Source organism: Arctopsyche grandis, chromosome 4, assembly GCF_051622035.1.
Source record: "Arctopsyche grandis isolate Sample6627 chromosome 4, ASM5162203v2, whole genome shotgun sequence".
In the NCBI taxonomy this organism is placed as follows: Eukaryota; Metazoa; Arthropoda; class Insecta; order Trichoptera; family Hydropsychidae; genus Arctopsyche; species Arctopsyche grandis.
This window is the reverse complement of record NC_135358.1, coordinates 14,259,200-14,276,653: the sequence shown is the minus strand read 5'-3', so window position 1 is coordinate 14,276,653 and position 17,454 is coordinate 14,259,200. Positions and strand designations below refer to the sequence as shown.

General features: G+C 33.4%; 1 protein-coding gene across 1 annotated transcript in view; it reads left to right on the top strand.

Moving 5' to 3' along the window:
• The window catches only part of LOC143910977 (uncharacterized), a 124,120-nt gene extending 110,165 nt beyond the window's left edge, over window positions 1-13,955 (top strand). The window contains exon 3 of the mRNA XM_077429641.1: window positions 12,068-13,955. Coding sequence (XP_077285767.1) covers window positions 12,068-12,088 — 21 coding nt within the window. The 3' untranslated portion in view covers window positions 12,089-13,955. The remainder of the gene's footprint in view (window positions 1-12,067) is intronic.
• The last annotated feature ends 3,499 nt before the right edge of the window (window positions 13,956-17,454 follow it).

Here is a 17,454-nt window from a genome sequence, read left to right as displayed (position 1 = left end):
TTACATATATGAAAATTTTATTTCCACGTCGAAACAATTGCACTCAAAATAAATCTACACGTAGGACTTAATATACATATGTATAGGTATATAAGACTCCTCGTGTTACAGAGTTTTGCGGTTTTACAGTTAATTAATTTGTCTTTAAGCATTTGGGATTTAGTTATTATCACTTTCCTATAGAAACTTTGGCTCACAGCTCCTCCCTATCTGTTTAGAAATAACGAGATTATAATTAATGAGCTCTCCTCACTCAGCGGATATAATGATCGACGCTCGGTCACACTTTTCTCGAGCACACTGTAAATTTTATGAATATCGATTGTTTTAATGTAATTAGCAACAGTTGTTTCAGTATCTGGTATAAGTGCACTCGAGCTTTGCCTCCCTGCGCAAAGTAAGATTTTATTTCGTTAGGACGATTTAGTTCGTTCTTTCTCGGGCTTTATGTACTTTCTTTCTTGACGGCGAGAGTGTCTCGAAGTCAAACACATAAAGGAGTCTCCTTTATCCCGCAAACAACTAATTAGCCATCAAATTGTTTCGGTTCGGGATCTTACAATGGTTCTCCATTAGAGTGTATCGGGCGGCAAAGCGGACAGATTGTGGCCAAATTGGATTGAAACGGCCGTCGGATAACAGAAGGGCTTTTCGGATTATATGCTTGCGTCTTGGAGGGAATATTGTGTTTCAACGAAAAATTATGTTGACTTGCAACGAGTGCTTTTTTTTAATCAAATGAAATTTCAATTTCAGTTTTTCAAACTGGAATAATTAATTAACGCATCGTGCTCCCGTTGTTTTTAAATTAAATAAACCGGCGTTTAATCTTAGGAGTTTTTCGCTCGTGTTATTCACCCGTGCTGCTGTAGTATACATACATATGTACAAATGTAGACTGTTTCCAACCGATTTCTTTTTACTACTTTTTTCCGTATTGCCCTTTTTAATTCAACCCTCTATAGCTCAGCTATCTTATAATCTCTTATATGTTCAGGTTGGTATCTCATCCTTTACCGAACACCCTTCTCACCCATTTTTTTCTGAATTATATCGTCATTATGTTATTCTCGTAGTATTTTATGGTCGAAACTCACGTAAGGAATTTCCTTTGTTGTTAATATAAGTGATTTAAAATGCTTCTAATTTTTTTACAAGTTTTTTTACATGTCGTATTATATATTTTTTTTCAAATAAAATATTCACGTATACATATGTTTGTACTTACGTGCATAGCTTACGTGTGTGCTCTTTGTGAATGATATAGAAAATACTATTCGAAAGGTTCTTCGAAACACACTTGAAAGGAAATGACTTGCGTCGACACATGACATGTCGAAATAAGACGAATGTTTGGCATATCACGTGTCACAATATTGTAGTTTGACAGAGATGTGCACACACGTCAAAAGAAATTAATCTAACTTTCAAAAAACATAAAATTATAATAATACATCGTTCGTTTGTACATATATGTATGTAGAAGTGATATCGCGAAAACGAAAGTAATTTGAAATAATAATTCAATGTGAAGTTTAGCTTCATTAAATGAAAATCGTCCATTGTTATTTTGTTTTCAATTTTTTTTTTAAATTGATTTGTACACATATTTACATACATGCATATGTGTGTAGCCACAGTATTGCATTTGACAGTCGGCAAATGTAGTAAATTACAAAATGGCGACTATTAAGTCCAACGTAGGGCTGGCTATGCGGCAGTAAAGTGCAGCAAAGTGCATTGGGTCGACATACGGGTAGGACGCCCTTTGTGTCCGGCAAATACATAAAGGTCGCTTTATGGATGACACTAAATCACTCCTGAAAACTTATCATCATTTATGAATATGTACATACGACGTTTCATTACTTTGTGATTTTTTTCCCTTCACTTCAATTTTTGACGGTTTTTTTGCGTTCGCGGAATATATTTCAGACTTTTACGTTAAAACGTATTGCACTGTTACCAACATTGTCGGATATCCAGACGTGAAATTTTTATTTATTATACTATATATACATAAAAACTCCAACGTTATTTTTTTTCGTCAAAAATGAATAGTCTCCGGTTCAAAGCTCTCTCGGCTCGAATTTACATCTCTCTGTGACGGAATCATAGCACTTCAAAAGAAAGGATGCGCCCGACCTGTAATAGCATTACAAACAAACCTGATTCTGTGGTCTCGGGGAAAAAAAGAAACTCCACAATGTGATTTAGTTAGCTTTGTGTCGGCCGATCCCACAACCCAGTTTTATTTGTTCCCTTTTTTTGTTTGTTTGTTTCTTTTTTGCAAAGAAACCCAATTGATGCATCGCTGCGAATCGCGAGCCGGGCGTCAAATTAAATTCTATTCAAAAAAATTCATTCAGTTTCAACAATACTGTATTTTAGTTTTTTGCATACAATGCAGTCCATTTTTTGAATTATACTAAATTATTTTTATGGATTTTATTAAACGTTCATAATCAATCTCTTTCAGACGAAATAATCCGTAACAAAAATATTGATATAATATTACATATTTCGCTAATTTCAATTCCATTATTTATGATATCATGTATGGAAATATACTATCATGTTATGCGATTGATGCTATTTTGGTATATGCTGAAAATTTGATGTACTTTACATATGCATAAAGGAATGCAATGTATTGATATGATCATGATCAATTTATATGAGACTGCATAGATATGTTTGGAAATATATAATAATTTTATGTGTACTATTAAATATAATAGGAGAGTTTACCATTAAAAATGATTAATAATGAAATTGCAAACTAACAAAGTCTCAAGAGTGCACGTGGAAAATACAATATTTGTTTCATTTTATCAGCGTTTCGCATTGCTTATTTCGATTTAATTCGACCTTTTATCCATTGAATTCCGTGAGTACAACTTTATTCAAATATGTATAGGTATTCTCATTGTCATTTTGTAATTCAATTCAATTGATTCGTTCGTTTATGTGTACCACTGTTGTGCGGTTTACGTGTGTACTTATGTACTTTGTAATATAATAGCCGTTATTATTTTGTTTGTACTACATACATACATATATGCATTTCATGGTATATTTTTATTTTTTCAATTTTCCACCAGATTGTGAAACGGCAAAGCCGTGCAGTTTAAGCGTCTTCGAACACATTATAGATGGAGCATCGCTTCGTTTATTTCGCGAATTAATTAAAGTTGCCTGTTTCTTCTTTGGCGCGTCTGCCTCATTAAACCCCCCACTGTACGTGGAAAGAAAAGCCATCGAGGCTGCCGACGCCACTTTCCACTCGCCGGGAAGAAAACCTGTTATGGCATCGCAAACAAGGATGTAAACATTTAGGTAGAGGTGTTTTCACAGTTTCCGGATATCTGGGATACAACGCAGCGCGGGTAACAGGCGTCGGCTGAGTGCATACAAACGCGTCTGAATATAGCCAATTAGCTCGAACCAAACAAAACAAGCCTGTATCACTATGTCGGTGCCAAAACTATCGTTTCAACCGTAAAACTCGCGTATGTCGCTGTTTGATTTTCGAAATCATGTTAAAGTTTGTACGCAAACCGACTGATTAAAGTTTGAAATATATTTATGAGCGATGCTTTCCTCCCCTCTCTTTGTCTTTCTTTATTTTTATCAATTTACTCCTATATTTTATTAGCAAAGTGTTGTCACGTTTTTAATGTGGTTTTACTTTATCTATGTACGTAGTAACAATACATGAAGTTTTGTGATCATGCGAAAATTTGAACTCGAGATTTTGACTGATTCGAACTCGGAATCGATTACTGATCACGTTTTCATGATCTAGAAAAAATGTGTGTGTGTGTGTGTCTGTGTATTTTGGGGATTTTTTGAACACCGTTAGCCCTATCGAACTGAAACTTAGTATCGGTTACTAAAATTTTTATCGACACGACGTAAATTTTTTTTTTTTTGCTAGCTTATGTACCTGATGCTTAATATTTATATTTGTTTATATACAATCGCAATTGACTCGTGTCCGTATATTTAGTTATAAATACATATGTACATCCATAGATACTTCTTGATCGTATTCAGGGAATTCACTGTTTTAAATGTGGTTTTTTTTTTCTTTATCTTTTTTAGGATGATAAAAACGTAACGTAAAAATGTATCGGCACTATATTTAATTTGTAGATAAAGATTATCTAATTGTATTTTAAATTATACATTTATGATTTCTAATATGTAGATCAGTGGTTCTCAAGGGCGGCCACGGTGGCCGCATGCGGCCACTAGTGGTTTTTACTGCGGCCACCAGCGACTTAATAGTAAATAATACTAATATTTAAAAAAAATTAAATATATTTTAAAAACTACAAAAAATTAACTTAACAATAATAGAAACCATGCTCATCATTGACAAACTAAAAAATATAGCGTAAAGCCTTGTAACAGAAGTTGAAAATAACAATTTTTTTAATTTTATCTTCTGTTAGTGATTTGATAGATAAGATGACAGACACAACTTCAAAATTAAAATTAAAACTTATAATAATAGAGTGTCTTAAATCTCTAAATCTGGAACTTGATAAAAGGTTCGAAGAATTGAATTTTTTAAAACTGTTTCTTTTGTATCTTCCCCTTTTATCATGATGACAAATGAAAATTTCATAGTACTACAAAATAGATTAAAATCATTTTCAGTATTTATATAAATTAACTGGGCTAACGTAAAATATGCATTATTAGAAATTAGTCATGATCAAGTACTTAATAACCATTTTAATAATATTTCGGTTCAAAAATTTTGGTTGGAAATATACGTTGACAATGAAACAAACCAATATAAAGATTTGACAACAATTGCTTTATTAATATTGTCTATTTTTGCCACTACCGTATATTGCGAAAGATCATTCAGTGTAATATACTTTATTAAAAACAAATTTAGAAACCAGTTGACAGACGGAAACTTAGAAGCAGCAATGCGGCTTGCATTGGAAGAAAGGAATATTGAGCAATTTTCATTTGCATTATTATTAAATAAATAGATACCAAAATGTTAAAATTTATTTTATTTTATGAATAAATTGATCCACTTTTTTTGTAACTTTAATTTATTTAATTAAATTTGGTGCGGCCACCAGACATTTCCATGGGACCACTATTATCACCTGTGCGGCCACGGTAAAATTTCGCCTGAGAACCACTGATGTAGATCATTTATACACGTATTGACATATATATATGTACATATGTATGTGCATGTATGTACGAATGTTATACAAATACATTTATGTACATATGTAGTATTCTTATACGTTGCTTTTGTATTGTATCTACAAATCATTGTACTTTTTACAGGCTTTTTTTCTTAATGAGAACAAATTCACTGTCGCGTATATCCTCAAATATCCTTAAATTTATTAAACTGCTTTTTTAATTATAGAAAAGATTCATGACAATTAAAGATGTCATGAAACTTCTCAATTAGGTAACGTTATTAGTAAGGCTTCCAATCCCGGGATCCCGGTGTTTTCTGGTACCGTGAATCCCGGTGCTGAAACTGGTCTGAATACCGGGATTACGGTGCTGGCAGAAATTTCTTTAAAAATATTATTTTTACAAAAATAATATGGAAAAAAACATAAAACAACATTATATAATGAACAATGATGAGTAATGACAGTCATAGTCCATTTGTTTGCTACCCGTTTCGACGCCGGCTTGCCGTTTCCACGAAATGGTATGACCGGCCTGTATTGTGTCGCAGATATTGTGCTCAACCGCAATGATATTTGAAGCATATTTTAACTGATTCGAACTCAGAATCGACCACTGATCACGTTTTTGTGATCTAGAAAAACTGTCTGTCTGTCTGTCTGTCAGTGTATGTCAGTGTATTTTGGGGATTTTTTGTACACTGTTCGTCCTATCGAACTGAAACTTAGTATTGGTTACTGAAATTTTTATCGATACACCGTAATTTTTTTTCAAATTTCTAAGTTGAACGGAAATGGTACCTCCCCTTATAGGTGTCCTCTTTCTTTTAAAGTTTTTGAATTAAATTATCTCCCAAACCACTCATCAAATCGGACTGAAATTTCTTACTTGTATTTGAAATTATTAACACTATACCCCAATATTTTTTCTTAAACCGAAAGTAGTACTTTTAATTTAGAGAATCAAGGTTTTTTATGTTTTTCAAAGAAATCCTTTAATTTTTTGAACTGAAATTTTACCAAGTTATGTATAAAAGCTGGTAAGCATCCGTCAACCAGAAGTACTTTATTTAATTACATTTTCGGATGTGTTTTATTTAATCTTAGAAATTTATGGATGCGAACCGAAAATTTAAAAAATGTAGCCAAACTCTCAAAATTAGTACGCCAATATGGGAGTATTTTTTGCGTGAAACATCGGGAGAGTTTGCAAAATGCAATTGAAGGTTTATGAAATATGAAAACATGCAATTAAACTTTTTTTTCTTATACATTTGAAATCCCGGTGCTAGCACCGGGATCCCGGGATCGGAAATTCCTAGCACCGCAATCCCGATGTTGAAGTAACCTTCCAGGATTGGAAGCACTAGTTATTAGTAGTCACCGGACCCTGAGGGGGCCGTTTATTGTTCAAATGTTGTAAATGCATTGTTAATGGTTTGCCGAACCTTTTTTACAAAGCATTTACAACAATTGAATAATAAACGGCACGCTTCCGGTCCTACCTCTAGTTATTAGCAAGATCTGCTACTCACAAGATCAACGGCAAAAGAAACAATCAGTTAAAATAATTTACACCAGTTAGAGAATTAATTTTCAAGTTAAACATTTATTGAACGATTGCTAACGCTTTGAGCATATAAAGTAAAAAATGCAAAGGAGGTATGTAAAAAATAATTACGATGACTTAAGCTATGTAAACTCCTTTTGTTTTTGGGTATATTCTTACAATTTATTACTACGTTAATTTGATTACTTTTTACATATCGTAAATTTTCTTAATTTTCCGAATCCAATTCAGCTAACCACATGTTATTTTAGTACGGCTTTATTCAGAAGCTAATTTTTAATTGCAAAAACGATTTGCCGTAACTGATTTTTTTATCGAATTAAAAATTGTAGTCGATATCCTTTTACAATCGAAAACAATCGTAACGAAAATTACCGTAGTCTGGGAGTGAGTTCAGGCTCATTCTGCTGGTGCATGAACGCTGCAGACTGCTGCAACGATAGCTGCAATCGGCACTGGTAATCTCCTGTTTTCAATTTGTTCCGCCTTCTAACGACCCAGAATAACTCAATCAATGTCGACGCGGAAATGGAAATATATACTGTTTTTCCTGTATTTCGTTCTCTATGCGCTCACAATATTGCATTACAAATGGAGGGAAAAAAAATCCAGTTAAAAGCACTTCAACCGGAATATTTCACTGTAAAATTTGGCGGTTTGAACACATTTAAATTCGTCCTTATTCATAAAAAATTAGACGGTCCATTCAACCGCGTCTCGTACAGTGGATTTTCCCGGTACGATTGATTCGGACGTTTCTCAGACGCCGTTAAAATGAAGGCGCTCCAAATCCTATGGGAGACGAGTCACAATGGCACGAATAATTTCGGGATTATGAAGCATAAAAGGGTGGTGGTCTATCGTCGAGCTGGTACTACCCGCCAACCGTCGTCATTGATGGCTCACAACGCCACGAGGACGAGTCTTTCCTTATTGTTCATCCCGGCCCAGTTCTCCGCCGCTTTTCACCAGTCGCTCTTGTTCTTCTCGATTTTCTATCGAGTGCTTGCTTATCTCCGTCCTCCCCTCCCTCACTCCATACGTCTCTCCTTTTAAAGCCGTCCCTTTCGCCATTCATTTCGCGTTTGCTGTAAACATTTTCATCGAAATCGAACCACGTTTGAATTGAACTCTTTGCGTTTCGAGTTTTATTGAACCGAAATTGGCGCGCAATCGATCAAAGTCGGTTTGAGGTTATGACTATTTTTATATATAATATAATATTTGTGTTATAGGTATGTCGACTTAAGTATTTAACGAGATGGATTTTACGGCGTTCTTCGGGTGCGTGAAAGTTGAAACAAAATAGATTTTTTTTAAATTGTTTAGGGATCTCTTGACTTTTTTTTAAATAAAAAAATTCTATTCTCCGATACCTTCCATATATTTTTTTGATATTAGGCCATTTCTAAATTGAATACTAAAGAATTGCATAACATACTGACGAACAAACAAACAATCGTCTTTATATAGTAGATATTTAATTAGTCTCAACTAATTTTCGTATTCATTCTCACATTAAATAACAAATTTTAATAATATGCTAATTGTGAGTCCGTTATTTTTTCTTCATGTTCATTTTTGTTTTTCAGTTCTTTCAATAAGTATGGTCCATTTAGCTACATACATACGAATGTTATCAATGCAAAAGAGTCAACATATGAAACAAGAAATGGAAAGCACTGTAAATATTTTCTTGCATTAGACCTTTGGGGAGGTTTCACGATATTTTGTATTATATGTATATAAATAAATATTATATTACATACATACGTAAATTTCAATGGTCGTCATTTTGAATCATGACATTGTTGAACACAAAAGAATTTGGCGAGTAGTCTCGATATACCTATGATATTCACGTCAACTTTTTAGTGGAGGTAGGTATTTTATAATATAGGGTGACGATTATTTCCAGAGAGAGTTTTGTGCATATTTAAAATGACATATTCCGGTTATCTTTTATCTGGTTGTATACGATATGCTCAAACAGTGCAAATAGCATGACACAAGACTGCTCGAGTTTCCCGTCGGAAGAAGGAAATTAGTGATTTTGTTGTTATTAATAAGTTTTTTGCTGGCGTTAGTTACCTGAGACAAAATTACACTGTTTTGGTGTTACTTGCTAATTTTACTTTTTTTTATTTTTAAATGTACATATGGACTACATATACAAACATACATACATACATACATGTGAAATCACTTATTATCAATAGTGTTGTACTTGTATTTTTATCCGCTTATATTTTTTCTATCGTATTTTGGATCAAAATGTCCATATTGGAAATAGATACCTTTGCGTTCAGAATCCATTATTTAGCTACACTGTAGTTTTACAAAACAAAACATGCATTCGTAGAACGTCCTGTTTTCATAAATCCTTCACGTTTATCATACTGTTGAATATAAAACGTAGTCCAAAGCATATATGTACATAAGTATGTATAGGCTTATAGATAAATTTCCTTTCATTCGTAAATATTTTTTCCAATTTGAGTTTTATCGCAAACATTAAAAATTCTCGTTACACTTTTTGAATTGGCAACTGAAATATGTTTTATTCATAATTCCCGGTTGTACATAAAACTATTATAAGAGAGCGTTTATTTAATACATAATGTCGGTGATAGGCTGTTTATGGGTTAATGTTTGGCGTAAAACGTTTAATCACATACGCATGCTTTTATCAATCCAAAGCACGTCTTACAAATTTTATGTCATCTTTGTATTTATGTTAGACGAAAATATCCTATTATATTATGGGTTTAACACACTTCAAAAGCAATTTATATATGTATTATATGTACATATCGTCATGGTGGCACAATATCCTTTGGTATTTTTTTTATTTAAATCGGTACGTTGTTGCGGTTTTCCCTCAAACATATGTATGTATGTACATATGTATGTAGGTGTTGCGTCGATGGATAAACTTTTTTTGATTCTCTCAAATCTGCTGGGTGGTACTCACAGTTAATTTGACAGGATGAAATTGGGAGAGTAGAGTGCATTCTTTTCAGTTCGCTGCCTAAAAGGATTATACATATGTATTTATACATTTGTATACGTTCACATACTGTATCGTTCCGATTTCCTACTTTTTTCACTGAAATTTGGCTGATTTTGATTATTTGTAAGTTCGATGTTTTTCATTAAGTTTGAATAATAAATTGAATCTACCTAATTGGATTAAAAGTAGCGATTGGATGTTTTAGCTTGGGCAAACGTGAGGATTCGTTTAAAAGGGATCGAATTCTAATCAAGTGGATAACAAACAATGTGGTTGTGTTTATTGATTGAGAATACATAGTTCGAGATGGAAGTACGGCCGAACATTTGTATGTATGTATGTATGTACTATGAACCCTAACGCAGATGGGATTTCGGAGGATTAATATTGCTTCTTAGAATCTGTTTTGGTCGCTGTCAACGTGTCAACGATACTCGTGTTTGTACTTGCGATGGCACAATTGAATTTGAACTATGTACTATGTACTTTTTTCCCCTCGCGTTTATTTCAATCCAATTTAAAAACGATTCTCTGACTAATTCCGAATAAATCAAAATGTTTTTGTGTCGGTGAAGTGCATGCATCCACGAGAGCATTTAACAATTTCATTTAACTCGAGAGAGATATTTCAGCAAAATGTTACAATTTTTCACCTACAATTCCGAATTATTTGAAGTGTACCAAAAAACAAAAGCAAAAACGAAATTCTCACAATGAAATTTACATACTACATAATACGTACGAATGCAGATTTTTTAGTTTGTTTTTTGCTGTCATTCTGCATATTATTTCAAAACAGCCGAAATTGAAACATTTAAAGAGAATTATATGGACAAGACACGGTTCTAACTAGAATATTCTCGGAGAACGAGAATATTCTCCAAAAGATTATTCGCCGAGAATTTTCTTTTTTCTTGGTTATAAAACATCTCTAGATAGTTTATTAGCTTTTTAGATGATTCTAGGATATTTTCAGAGCTTAATAGGAGTAATAGGACTTTCTAGAATGTATGAGAGAATTTTGAACGACATTTTTTCATTCTGACGACACTGAATGTGTCATTTCGTCATTTTAACATACGCGCACTACCACCATGAACGTTTTCCGCGAAATTCTCACAGGATTGTAATGATTATTAACTCTGGAAGCAATAAATTATACATATTTTTATTGCTCTGGTAAATATATTCCAATGAAATTGTTCCAACTTACTGATTTAATCATTCTTTTAAACTTAGCACACACGATCGTAAAAATTTTCCCGTCTTCACGCTCCATTAAATTTAGTTTAGTTTTGAGAAGGAATTTGACTTTTTTTTTAAATCGTCACTCTGAACTCAACAATCTTTGAAAATTCCCCTCCTGTTAGCATTTTCAGAATATATGTAAATACTACGATCATCCTTACATCGTCAGTGCTACCATCCCTACAAGGAAGACTACTATTACCATCACCTTTACAGTTCACATGAATTTATCAATTTACTTTCATAGTTTTCGACGACATTTTTAACACAAATTTTGTACGAGCAACTCCTTATTAATTGTTATTTCACATCAGTCCGTACTTTTAAAACACATCACTTAATATGAAATCGTAAATTTATTATGTTTAGAAATGATAAAAATTGGTAAATAAACAACGCGAGTTACCATTAACACTGAAATGTCAGTTGGTTTTTTTTTTTGCTTCCATATCTATAAATAAATATGTAAGTTGCTTTGAGTTTTTCGCCGAAATCTTGAAATCTTTTAACACAAACTACATACATAATACGCGTAACATTTCTGTTGTGTTTCGCCAACTGCTCAAAAGTCACATTTCCTTATCCTCTCTCTGTACTTATGAAATGCAAAATGTTAAAAATTAGGGTTTTGCATTAGTTAATTAATTTTATTCGTGTTTTACCGTTCACATGAATTTATGCATTTTTTGAAATTGCAACTGAATTGTATAAAAGCCCTCCAGATGCTCTAAAAAAGAATATTTTCTAATATTCTCGGTTTCGAGAATATTCTCCAAAAGATTACTACCGAGAATTTTACAACGCTAGTTCTAACATTTATATGTATGTCTATGATCGTCAAAACGTGCATTTTATTGGAAGAGAGTTAGTTGTAAGAGTGTCAAGATATTTCTCACGGGGAAGATATTATAGCCTGAGGATTTGTGTGTACTAGAAAATGTTTATAAAAAATATAAAACAATTATCAAATAAACGATATTACTATTTTTGCACATGGTACTGTTTCTCGGAATATTTTAATAATATATTTTTTATTTTTTTTATTTTCAGGTGAGTGTCTCACTTTCTTAACGTGCTGGTGCTGAAATACACACTTAGTAAGTCAACGTTTATATTCCGTGGCTTAATCATAAATAATATTATGACCATCGACAAATTCTTTCTATTATTGCTTGAAGAGCACATTTGTACTTGGTTATTTGTATCATTTGGGTTATTTCTCAATATTATCCTCGCAGACGTCTTGAAATTACGTTACGTAAGCATATGAAAATCCGCATGATACCGAAGGAAAATAATTTATAAGCTCGGCTTATGTGGACCGAAATGGACGCCCCAATTCCAATAAGGTTCCGAAGGTGGAGTCCGCAACCCCTTTCGGGCGAGATTACATTTTGTATCCAGAATTCAGAAATATCCCTACGTTCTTTTTTTTTGCTACGCGGGTGATGTGTGCTTTACGAAAGTCGGTTTTTCACCACCGCCCAATATTTCGGCCGTCCAATTTTCAACCGTGGAAAATCGACAAAGGGAAATCACGTGCCTTCATTATTTAGCGATCGTATGTGTGTGTGTGTGTATGTTCCACCCGGGAAACTTCCCCATCAAAATCGTCCTCAATACGTGTTTGCATTTGGATTTTCCTCAAAGCTGTGGTGCACGCTAGCCTCACGTGTGCAACGCAGATACTATCAAAATTAATTGCAACAGGGATGGCCCCGTATATCTGAATATATTCGATTTTGATCTAAAAATTCACAAACAAAATTAGAAAAAAAATAAAAATATCCGCACACGTACGTATGTACCTATGTAACAGTACAGCGTGGTTACAAAACACGGCAGTAACGACCACGGCGAAAAGCTTCGTCGTTTTAATATATTTGACTCGTCTTTATTAGGTTTTTCAACCATTTTTAGCGAATTTTCTCACGGTCTTTCGACGTTATTTCACGCAGAAAGTGTAACTAAACGAGGTTTACGCACGTGTAGGATTTTTATGAATTATTATTGCACGTATTCGCAAAAACATCTTAGTGGCATAAATGGCATTCGGATAGTAGTGGCGGAAGGGCGCGTACCATATTGGTCGGTCGACGATGTCTATGCCCAACAACCCTTCAGTAATATATTATTCATATGTACTCAGCGTGTCTCCGATATGAAAGGAAACCTCAGCTACACCGGCCTCTCTGATCGCCAGTTTTTTTTTTACATTTACATATATGTATATGTATGTATATTTTTACCGCAGAATTTACCTTCTTTTTAACGGCTATCTATCAAAAATTTCTAGTTAAGTTTAAATTATCTCGTTTAATTATCTGATCTACGCTTCTGGTTAAGCGAACGGGCTAGTTGAAAGTTTTTATCTATTTTCGACGGGCGTTTTTAACCCTTTTACGACTGTCGTTCGTGACGAAGATTAATCGCTCGTGTCCGAATTTGTACGCTTTCGCGTCACTTACTTCGTTCTTCTGAAATGAAAACCTGCAATTTTTGAAAATGCTCCCAATTGACTTTTCTTCTATTTAACATTGACTGTTTTCCCCCTAGGATTAATTACGTTGATCCGATACGATGTGAGTGATAAATTTCATCATGTTCAGTGCTTTTTTATGTACATTAAAAAAATTCTTCGTTAAGTTGATGATAATCTTATACCTACATAATACATAAGAAAAAGCAGACATTTTCACGATAAATGAAATTTTTATATATACGTAGGCGTGTGGTGAAATTTTACATATTCCCATGTGCGGTTTATGTTTGGTGAGTTGAAAAATAAGTCTTTCTTGAAAGCATTGTTGCTCAACAACAAAGTAATGGATCCGTTCCATTGTATTGAATTTTTTTGCATGACATGAATGAAATTTTTTGGAATTATACCGTGAATCCGTCAGTTCTCGCTTCCAATATTATGAATGTTTTACATTGTAAAAAAAAATAATGCAAAAAAGCAGTGAGGGTAGGGTAGAGAGATACGAGGATTTTAAATTTCAAAGTACCTACTCTTTTTTTGCGTGTTCTAAATATGCGGTAAAATTCGATAATCCTCGTGCAAACTCGACGGGGATGAGGAACACAATTTCCTTTATGGAAATAAGACGCAGATTTAACTAGACGATAATGTGCGTTGATTGGCAGGCTTTAAAACGACCGCTGAAATTTATTATCGAACGCATTATAACGGTTTTAGTTCTTATTAGCGTTCGAACCGATTTTTTTAATTTAAGAAATATTAATATTTTCGCTTTGATGGAATTTTAAGAATTGTATTTACTAACTCAGTTTCAATAAATATCTGGGCATGGTTTCAACTTAAATATTTACGGCTTTTATTTTAACATTAAATACCTTAGTTTTGTAATATCTCAACCCATATTGAACTATTATCTTATTATATGTATTTTTAAGAGAAAAAAATTACCTTAAATTCTCTAACAATACTTATATTAAATTAAATTCTTACAATTATTATATTAAAAGTATGTATGTATTTATGTACATACATATGGTATCATCATCATCATCTACAGTAATTCACCATCCACTACTGTATAAAGGCTTCTCCAAGACGCTCCATCTCACCCCATATATTTTTCTAATCTCGTATACCCATCTTCCCTACGGTTTTCCTTTTACCCTTTTGCATTCTCTCGGGTACCATTCTAGCACTTCTTTTGTCCACTTTTCGTCTATTCTTCTAACCACGTGGCCCGGCCATTGCCATTTTAATATCTTCACTTTATCTACTAAATCCATACTTTTCACCCACGTATTCCGCTTCCCGTCTTTCTTCGCTTTGCCAATCGTACAGCGTTCCACACTTCTTTGAATGCATTGTACTTTGTGTCGCATATTGGCGTTCAATGTCCAAGTTTCACATCCAAACATCACTGGCGAAACATTGACCGAAGATCTTTTTCTTCAGAAAAAGTTACATATTTGATTTAAAAAGGCCATTCAATTGTCCAAATGCAATCCATCATAATTTCATACGTGTCTTTATTTCTTCTTCTTTAATACCGGACATATCTATTATTTGTCCACATTGTACATACATATATTAATTGTCTAGTGCGTGTGTACGAAGTTCTGTCCGTTAACATGCTCTTTAACATGTGGAAAGAGACGCGGCATAGTGTGGTCTTTGCGCATGTCACGTTGTTCACATTTATAATATTTAAAATTTAACTAATTTTTTTGAAGAAAAAAATATTTTTATTTTTTTCTTTTGTTTATGTCGGCCAATCATTATGGTGGCTTCCATTGATCCGAATTGAGATATTTTCACGAGAGCACAAGTATGTATGTACACACAGGCCACTAGTATAGTATAATATGGAAAAAAAAAATTTTTGATATAATTTATGTACATATGTTTGTAAAAGATTGTCAAAATTTGATTACGAACCTATGTATTCACATATAATTAAATTTAACTATGTATTATACCATGGATTGCTATTGAATTTTCACTATATTTTCACATTCTCCAGTTGATAAATTGAATTTTGTTCTATTCATATTCCTGGTTTTGATTATTTTTATTTTCAATTTACTCAAATACAGTGAGTCGACACTATTCCGCTCGGTGGTGAACAAAAAGGGTTGCTTCTATGTGGCTGTCCTTTTTTGTTAGCATTTACATTTCGAAAGGTCCACCGCATGATCATTTTCTACATTTTTTCATTTCGTTTTCGTCACTTAGAATTTAATTCAAGAGGAATCGTCTTACAGTGATATAATTCCAGAATGGATGTTGCGGAAGACTTCCGGTCGTGGGGGTTTTAATGAAATTTGGGTCGCGGCTTAATGCTTCAACCCCAAAGTGTCACGCATACTAAGCAAGAGTTACGACACCTATTTTCCTACCACGAACAAACAGATTTTTTACTCGGTCATTTAACGATTTTAACAGTTAAACGAATTGCTACACTTTTTCGTATATTTATCTTTCTTTTTTTTCTGTTTTGTGCGATGTGCCATAACGAAATTTGGGTCACGACTTAATGTCCCACACCTACCCACCGTCGAAATGTCGAATTTACATCAGAATCTTTCAGACTGATAAGGGTCGCGCCAATTAATTTGGATTAATGTATGACCCGCGATATTGGCGCGAGCTCGTGTTGCGCCAAACGCCATTTCACGCCGACACGCAATCCCGTCACAATGTGTTGCAATTACGGTCTGTATGATTTTTCAGCTGAAACGTGTGTTCGGTTTTTTTTATTTTCACGTGTATACACAGACCCGCCCACGTGGTAATTATGTCAACAGTGCGTAAGGTTTGCTCGAGAAATCTCGACTACATAAACATGTACATATATCGTATGTAAATATGTACGTATGTATGTACGTACATGTGCGTTGAAATGGCTGCAAAATACGCACTACGTTGCTTGATTTGCGGTGCTATTAAAAATGCATAAATTTACACAAATTATTTTCCTCGTCCGTCTTGTGTGCCGTATGGTCATAATTTGAGTAGAAGATTTAAGTTTTTAATTATTATGTGTGTGTGTCTAAATTGTTTGTGCCTGTAGAATGTATAATATATGTGCATATTTGCATACATTCATTTAACATGGAGGTACATACATATGTATGTATGTTATCATTCTCATCATAGCATGTTACGTTGTTATGTTGGCGCTGGATGCTTCTTTGAATCTCTCCATATGTACATACATACATACATGTTTATCCTCTTCAATCTGGTATGCTTTCAGTTACTAAAGATTCTAACCCTCTACAATGTATGCACATATATGTACGTATGTGTGTTCGAAAAACGGAAAAATCCGTCGTAAACCAGGTAGTCTTTTCATTTTATTTAATTTCCGAAGACTTGGGTAAGTTATTTGATTGTGCATCAGTCCTTTTTCTGTAACGATGGTACCACATTTCAAAATCATAGATTATTTTTGTCCAGATTGTTTATTAATATTTTACTATATGTTGTAGAATAAAAATGTGTGTTAATCATGTAGTAGTGACTCTGTTCTTCTCTAGCTTCCAGACTCCCCAATCAGTGATTATATTAACTATTTATTTTTCTTTACTTTCGATTATTTGTCTTTAAATGTCCACGAATCATCCAATTTTTTTTTAATTATTTTGTGTATATAGTACCAAATATCTGATTCGTTGAATGCGTGCAAATCCCCTTAAAAATGAAATCCATATACATACATATGTAGAAGTGTCCATACATGTGTGGTATTTGTTTTTTTAATAATTTTTAGTCGGTGCAATGTTCTATTAGGTATAAAAAAATCTGTTAACTTTTTATATTATATGTATGTATGTATGTAATTATCTATGTAAATTCAGAATTCTTAGTATTTGCAAATACAATCTTCGGTTAGTTACCAATCGGATTAAGACCATGTCTACGATCATAGTCTGAAGTGTGGTAACCGCGTATT